Here is an 8,241-nt window from a genome sequence, read left to right as displayed (position 1 = left end):
GAGGGATTTATAAATAACACGTTATCAAAATCAAGTATTGAAAGTAGAGGAAAGATAAAAGAATTGCGCAAATCAAGCACTACTCAGTAGCCTAGAAACCTAACCGCCCTCCTAGGAGGGATCAATCACCTCCTCCCGCAAAATCCTTAGCGGCCAACCGAGAAAACACCAGTTCTCCTCCCACGCCCCTAAAGCCCCGCCCCCAGTGTCGCCTGACGCGCTGCTCGGGCCTGCCGACGAGGGGCGGGGCCGACCCTGATCACGTGAGCGCGGGTGCGGAAGTGCTACAGCGGGCTGCGTTCGTGGTTGGCCGGGCCGAGACCCCGGGGGCGGGGTCAGGCCGGCCGGACGCGCCGGGAAGAGCCGGGGGAGGAGGCAGCGCCGGAGTCAGGGATTCGGTCTGCCGAGGCGGCCGAGCGCTGGACCGGCGGCGGGCCGGTGCACCTGGCCTGCGCGCCCCCGCTGCTCCGGGTCCCCCGGGCCGAGGCGCCGGCGGCTGCTGAGGGAGGCCAGCGGGGTGTGCGGAGGGAGGCCAGGAGGGCGCGGGCGCCCCGTGCACGAAGCAGGTGTGAGGCGGCCGGGGGCCGGGACGCCATGTCCATGGAGGACCCCTTCTTTGTGGTGAAAGGGTGAGTGTCGCCGAGGACTCCGCTGGAGGCGGCCAGCCCGCACCTCCCCGCTCTGCTCTCTGTTGGGGGAGGGGAGACAAGTTGAGGCTGGGGAGGGGGCGGTGGGGACGGCGTAGCCTTGAGGGCCATGACCAAGCATCGAGACATCCCTCCCCGTCCTACCTGGACTGTGAAACCCGTGTCCCCAACCAAGCCCCTGGGGAGGATGTCTCCTTGGCCTGTGCGCTGCGGTACAACTTATCCGGGCGTCGAGGGGTCCGGCAGCTCTGCAGGTGGGGAGGGAGACACGGGTCCCAGCCCCAACTGGGGCGGTAGCGGAGCACGGGGCCCTGCTTCGAAGGAGGGAAAACAGCATCTGGGCAGGAAAAGGGAAATGGCCCTCCTGAGCTTTGTAGTTGGCCTGGACGGGGGTGCGCTCCCATTGTCCATTGAGTTTGCAGCGCTCGCCCGCAGCCTGGTGAGACCACAACAAGCCCAGAGGCGTCTGAGCACGTTTGCGGGCGGGGAGGCGGGGGCGGTGTGGCTCGGGGAGGCTGGGAGCAGGGCTCCGGAAGGCAACTCAGTTCAGTGGGGGAGTTATTACTGACTAATGCGAGGGGGGTAAAGCAGGCGCTCATACTCGGGGATGATGTTGGAAGGAAAACAAAATGCAATCAGCCAAACTAAACTTTCCTCAGCTTTCTGTTAGCACCGGGATTTTCCCACAGTGCTGAAGGAAATGAGTGCTTTCTTGTTAGCTCCAGATTTCATCCAGGCCTTTTGACAGCTTTCCCCCATTTCTTCTTCTAGTCGGAAAGACTAGAACTGCCTTAACTCATTTTTCCTTCTGAGCTGCCCTGACTCCATCTTTGATTGCTCGGTGGTTTGGAGATAGAAACTTTAATTGCACTTTGTTATATCAGCTTTGTAGCCATTAAACAAATGGAAGAAAGATCATTCTGATGCTGTTGTAGCCTGTCAGCTTTATGTTGTAAATGTCAAACAAACGTAAAAAAAAAATCTGAGAACTACGAAGTTCTCAGAAGATGAGTACTAATTATCATAAGGTGTCCGTTTGCCTTCAACTGGTTGCTGCTAGCTTCCTATTTCTGTAGTGGTAAAAGCTGACAAGTTGCTTGGGGCGGGGGGCTGTTTTTAAGAGTTCTCAGAAAATTTAAATGGTACTTTAGGTGAAATGCTTTACTATCCATGATACTGTAAAACATATTTTTGTACTTCTTAATATTTCCCTAAAATGGGTTTTCTTCAGCTTCCTTGAATTTAGATGGGAAAATGCCGAGTTGTAGTTTTGTTAGTAATATGTGGCTCTCTATCTGGAAAAAGTGTTATATTAAAAGGCTTGATTTAGGGCTTAATTTTTAAATGTTAGAGCTGTGTTTTAAGCATTTTTCCCTTGAATGTAAGTTCTTAATGCTTAGGTTGCAAAGATTAACTCTGACAGTGGAGACCAGAGAATCAGATTTTTATTTGTTTGATTTTTAATGAAATTTGTGAAAATGCTAAATGCTCTGCCGTCTTGACACTTTTTTTCCTGATAGTACCCAGTACAGTCTGCCAGTGCTTGCTCATTGATGAGATGTCACTGCTTTCTTTGAACATCAGTCCAGAGTCTTGGTTGACTTTTACATCACTTTAGCTCATGTCCTTAAGTTGTCTGAAGGAAAAGAGTCTCTCTCAGTACCTTCTGCTGCAGAAAAGTAAAATCGACCACGTGGGTGTCTCCAGACTGTTTGTGTGACAGCATATTTGGGGAGCCATGGACCTCCATTTATTAAAAATACTGGAGATGAGTCACACAATGTGGAAAAATTAAAGATGCCTAAATTATGGCCCTTAGCCTAGGAGCTTATAGTCTAATCTGAGAAACAACTCTCTCCAAAATTAAGTAGAAATGACAGGTGGTAATGATTAAGTGCCAAAGGGAGTGCTGCAGAAGATGACAGCCCCGGAAGTTCGGAGAAAGGCAACATTAGGGATTGCAATGATTGAGAAAGCTTTTGGAGGTAGTAAAAGGTCTTGAATGAGGTTTTGAGATGGGTGGAATTTAGATAATTCAGGCCTGTCTTATCTGGACTCTTATCAGAGAGTCCCTTGTTTGGTCTTCCTGCTTCTGGACTCCTTCCTCTTTCATCTGCCCCTAGTTCTGTGGGATGAGTGTTATCCAGTAGAAATATAATGTGAGCCATGTATGCCATTTTACATTTGCTAATAGCCACACTAAAAAAGTAAAAGGAAACAGGTGAAATTAATTTTAATATCTTTAACCTCAAAGAGTCAAAATATTATTTCAATGTATAATTAATATAAAGATGAGACTTTTTTGTACCAAGTCCTCAAAATCTCGTGTGTATTTTACACTTACGGCACATCTCAATTTGGACGCTAAATTTTCATCAGGAATACTTGATCCAGGGCCAGCCCGGTGGTGTAGTGGTTAAGTTTGCACGTTCTGCCTCAGCAGCCTGGGGTTCACAGGTTTGGGTCCCAGGTGGGGACCTACACGCTGCTCATCAAGCCATGCTGTGGTGGCGTTCCACATACAAAATAGAGGAAGATGGGCACAGTCGTTAGCTCAGGGACAATCTTCCTCAAACAAAAAGAGGAAGATTGGCAACAGAGGTTAGCTCAGGGCCAATCTTCCTGACAAAAAAAAAAGAAATACTTGATCTGTATTTAGAGTATATTAAACTTACAGTTGAAAAAGTAGATTCACATACCCAAATTGTTCCAAACATACTTAAAAATTTTCCAATAACTGAATTGTGTATCAGTTTTAAAATTTAAATTAATTAAAATTAAAAATTTAGTTCCTCAGTCACACATACCTTATTTCAAGCCTTCACTACTCACACGTGCCTTCCATATTGGGCAGCACAGGTGTAGCTTTTCTAGAAGCCCAGTAGGCGTTCCTTACCTAACATCATTTAGTGGCTGCCTGTTGCCTACAGAATAAAGTGCAATTTTTCATGACCTCCAGCCCTCCTCTTCCCTCCACTCACTCTGCCCGCCCTCAGCTCAGGGCTCCAGCAACGCCAGACTCAGTACAGTGACCGTGAGCGCAGTACTGAATGCTCTGCTCCACAGGCGCCCACTCTGCCTCGTTCACCCGCTCAGCTTTCAGGATTCACTGTAAGCATCTCCACTGCTTCCGGGAAGTGCTTCCTTTGACACCTGAAACACATTGTTGCTCCTCTTCCTCTGGGTGTCTTTCATTGTTAGACTGTGAGCTCTGAGGGTTGGGACTGTTTTTCCAGGCCAGCACCTTAAATACATAGTGCAAATGTTGAATGAATACTTTTGGTGGTGGTGGTGGTGGTTCATGGTGAGAACACTACCAGCAAAGGCCCTGAGGTGAGCATTGCGTATTGAGAAATCAAGGAGAGCAGCCCAGGTGGAGTAGGAAGTTTATTTGGGGAAGTAATAATAATAGCATTTAAAGGCTGCCACTCCTATGCCAGGCATTCTGTGCTAAGTAAGCACTTTATACAGATTTTCACTTTATAAGTGAAGCTCTATGACATGGGTATTAGCCACATTTTAGAAGTGAGCGGCTGAGGGAGGACAGAGGGGTTAAGTTAATTGCCAGGGTCACACAGCTAATAAGGGATGGACCCAGGATTCAAATTTGAATTGCCTCGTTTTACTGGTACTCTTAGCACCTCACAGCACAGATAGAATAGGCTCAAGGAGAGTCTCCTTTCCAACTTTTAAAGCAGGGGAATGACATGCAGTTAGGGTTTTAGGGATGTTGATTTGGTAGTGGTGATGGATGCTTCAGTGTGAGGAAGAGTTACAAAAAGGAGACCAGTAGAAAGCTGTTTTCATTTAAACGTGCAATCATTAGTGCCTGAGTGTTTGAGGCTCATTTTCTGAGGCTCAGACATTGTCCATGTCTGGTTTAGCGCAGAATCCCAGCACACAGAGGAGAAGGAGCCCACAGCTGGGCAGCTGGGCTCTTAGGCAGAGGTGGCCCTACCTGGCGCAGACGTTCACAGTGGTATTTACACTGGTAGAACTCGGTCTCTGAAACCCCTGGCTCCACTGAATCTCCTCTGGCCTGCCTCTCTCCCCTCACCCCTTCCTGAGTGTGGCCTCTCTAGTCGTCCTTTCTTGTGTGTTCTCACTGGGTGAGCTTTATGATCCCGTTGCCTCAGATTCCCCCTGGGTATCGTGCACATCCCCTCCCCAGTCAATGACCCAGCTCTCTCCTGAGAGCTGTTCTGTGTTTTCCACTAAATATTCCTTATCCCCCACCCTGTGGGGTGGATGTCTTCCCCTTCTTTTTCTTCTCCCCTCCCCCCCAACAAATGCCTGACCCACCCTCCTCCTCTTATCCCTCTTCACTCCTGACTCAGCTCTCTCCTTCAGTCCCGTGTCCACTTGCTCATCCTGTCCTATCAGTGCCAGCCTCTGGAATCTTCTCCTCCTCTCTAGTTTGGTTCCTCTGCCCTAGTTTGTGTCATCATCCTCTCCCTCCTGGACTCTCCTCTCACACCTGGGCTCTCAGAAGCAGCTTCTTCAGCAAGTCTACTTGCTGTCAGTCTCTTCACACTGCTACCTGATGCGACCACAGAGACACGATCAGGGCGTTTGTCTATTCAGAATCCTTTATTCTAAAATATTTAGTGAGTGTCTGTTTTCTGCATGCTAGGAGCTGAGGCGACAGCAGTGAACAAACACGCCTGTCCTTAATGGAGCTTACATTCTAGGGACCAGACCGTAAACGTGAAGGATATATGGTATGTCAGCTGGTGATGAGTTCTGTGAGAATAAGCTGGGCAAAGGGAAAGGAAATGCGTGTTCTGGGTGTAATTTTCTTTTGTGTGACTTCGGGAGGCAGTGAGGTTTGGTGGAAAGAACTGGGCTTTGGTAATCGGGCGGACCCAGGGTTGGAATCTCACTTCAGCAATTACTTGGTCTAACTTTTGGCAAGTTGATTATCCTCTTTGAACCTGTTTCTTTATGTCCAAAATTGGCTAAAAAGTGCCTACTTTATCAGTTAGGAGGATTAAATGAATCGATGCGTGTAAATTGCCCAGCACAGCTGGGAGAACATGTTAAGTGCTCAGTAAACATCCTCTTTTAAGTGTCTGTTTAATGTTTCCATCCAACCAGGCTGCCCTTTCTGAGAGGAGAGACCATGTCTGATCATTTTTTGAGTAACATTTAAAATAAAGTTAAACTGATAGATGCTTATTTTAGACAACTTAGGAAATAAAACTATAGAGAATAAAAACTTATTAAAATGCCACCATACAGAAATAATTAGTTAAAATTTTGGTGTCTTTTGGACCTTTGTTTCTATTAATAGTTTTATGTAATATTGTCCATCCGTTTTTGATTTCTTATTGTATGTCAGGGATTGTCCTTTTAATCCTTATGAAGTAGGTAGTAGTACTGTTATCATTTTACAAATGAAGAAAATGAAACATTAAACTTTTTCTAGTTCATATGCTTGTAAGTGGAAAGGTCAGGATTTATATATATGTGTAGTATTACTAATAATCATTTTAGAAATTGGGATAATACTGTTTTTATAATCTTTTTATCTGTATTTCCTTATATCCTTAAAATGTCTTTGAAAGGGAGTGCTTTTAATGACTGCATTGTATTTCATCATATAAATATAACATAATTTAGCACCCAGAATGGAATTTGTGATGTTCCTAATTTTTCACTATTACAGTTAATGTGGTGGGAATCCTTCTTGTCACAGGTCTTTATTGCTGCTTCAGGTTGTTTCCGTAGTCTGTATTTCTGTGGCAGAATTGCTAGTTCAGAGAGAATGCACATTTCAAAGCTTTTGATGCATATTACTGAATTGCCCTCCAGAAATACACCCCCAGTGCTTGAGGGGCCTATTTCCCTTGATCTCTTGCCACTACTGGGATTCTCATTTTAAGAAATCTTTACTAATTTGCCAGGTGAAAAATGCCACATTTGAATCCTGTCATTTTCATCTTTGTATTCAGTAGAGACTTATGCAGTGCTTGTTTGATGAGTGAACCCATTTTCAGTTTTTAGTTCTGTAGGTTTTTTTCCCTCTCTTGTTGGCAAGCTTTTAAAATTTGCAGCTTCTAATCGAACAGGCAGCTAAGGAAACCGCAGAGCTGAAGCTGTTGGAATATGAGAGTGTGGCCTCTCCTGCAGGTAAAAGGCGCGAATGCTGTGGCTCTTTCATATTCTGCTGATCTGGAGGCTTTATGTTCCTGAAAAGGGATAGTTTTATTTCCAGGTTCTTGGCCGTGGATCAGTGGTGGGAATAATGGCATAAGTAAGCAGATGAGCGAGATGGTTGTGTTGTTGTATTCTCTAATCATCTCTTGTCGTATATTCAGCCTTTTAAACACTAGATTATGAGCTCCTTGAAGGCAAGCATCATGAGTTTTGTTCACAATGTTGAGAAAAGTGTTTGTTGGTACAGTCAATGTGAAAAAATTAATCCTTGTTTCCAGAGTAATTTTAGTGCAGTAAAATTGAATGTAAGTCAAATCTCATTGTCTACTTTTTAAAAATCAGATTCATATGTTTCATTGTGAAAAACGTTCCGAACATTTCTTATAAATTTATTGAATGCCTAATACTATATTTGGCTCTAGACATTGTAGTCTAGTTTGGAGAACACTATGCAGATATGTGAAAGAATGTATGTGAAAGACAGCATGCATTGTGTGTGAGATTTTGGAATAGAGTTGAGATGGTGTGGAGGCTGAAAACAGGACAGACCCACGGGGGAATGCTGGTCAAGGACACTTTAGTGAAGCAGGCAGGGTCTCAATCTGGGCCTTGAGATCGCGGGATGTCTGCTTTCCATTTGCAGAGGCGTAAGGACTCCCAGGCTGGGGAAGCAGCTGAACAAGATTCTAGAACCAAGAATGAGAAAAGGGAGGGTAGGAAGACCTCCTGCCAACGGAAACAGAATTTGTTTTAGTGAGAAATCAGGTTGGATATTCAAGCTGGCCAGTTTGGGGGAAGAGGAAGCGTGGAGTACCCCGATGAGGAGTTTAAATTTAATGTTTCCTATCATAAATTCTTTATCAGGAGGCAATTTTAAGTAGCAGTTATATTCACTTGCCTATGGTCAAACAACTTTTCAGGGCTCAAACCCAGGTCTTCTGATTCTCCTAAGGGAATAGATTTCCTAAGTCTGGAGGCTTAGTGAAGAGGGGATTGGATAGCTCCTCCTCGTGGAAGGTGTCTCATCCTCCGGCTCAGAAGGACTTGTGGCAAACAGCCAAAACGTCTGAGCCCCAGTTCTGTGATTTGTTCAGTGAGTGCAGACTGGTTATCTTGAAAGTTCCTTCCGGATTTGGAATCCAGTGATTGGACTTGAGTAGAGGTTGTGCAAGGTAAGAAGTAAGAGGAAGAGTCAGAGATGACACTTGTCTAGACAAGTTTCGTAGCTTGGAAAACAGTTGCACTATTGACTAAAATGGGGAAGTTAAGAAAGCAGATTTTTTTTTTCTGTTTTATCTTTTTGTTTGAATACTTGCTTTTTTGTTAGTTTGCTTTTTTGGTGTTAGTCCCGTCAGTCTATTCCAACTCCCAGCGACCCTGTGGACAGCAGAGCGGATCCCTGCCCGGTCTTTTTGCACTATCCTCTCACCTTCCA

The 8,241-nt window shown here is 45.4% G+C and overlaps 1 protein-coding gene across 1 annotated transcript in view; it reads left to right on the top strand.

The window, feature by feature from the left end:
- The first annotated feature begins 359 nt into the window (after positions 1-359).
- Positions 360-8,241, top strand: part of STX6 (syntaxin 6) — a 45,330-nt gene continuing 37,448 nt past the window's right edge. Inside the window, exon 1 of the mRNA XM_046681378.1 lies at positions 360-629. Within this exon, the coding sequence (XP_046537334.1) occupies positions 595-629 (35 nt within the window). The 5' untranslated portion in view covers positions 360-594. The remainder of the gene's footprint in view (positions 630-8,241) is intronic.

The sequence above is a fragment of the Equus quagga genome, chromosome 13 (assembly GCF_021613505.1).
Source record: "Equus quagga isolate Etosha38 chromosome 13, UCLA_HA_Equagga_1.0, whole genome shotgun sequence".
NCBI lineage: Eukaryota > Metazoa > Chordata > Mammalia > Perissodactyla > Equidae > Equus > Equus quagga.
This window is presented reverse-complemented; position numbering and strand designations above follow the sequence as displayed.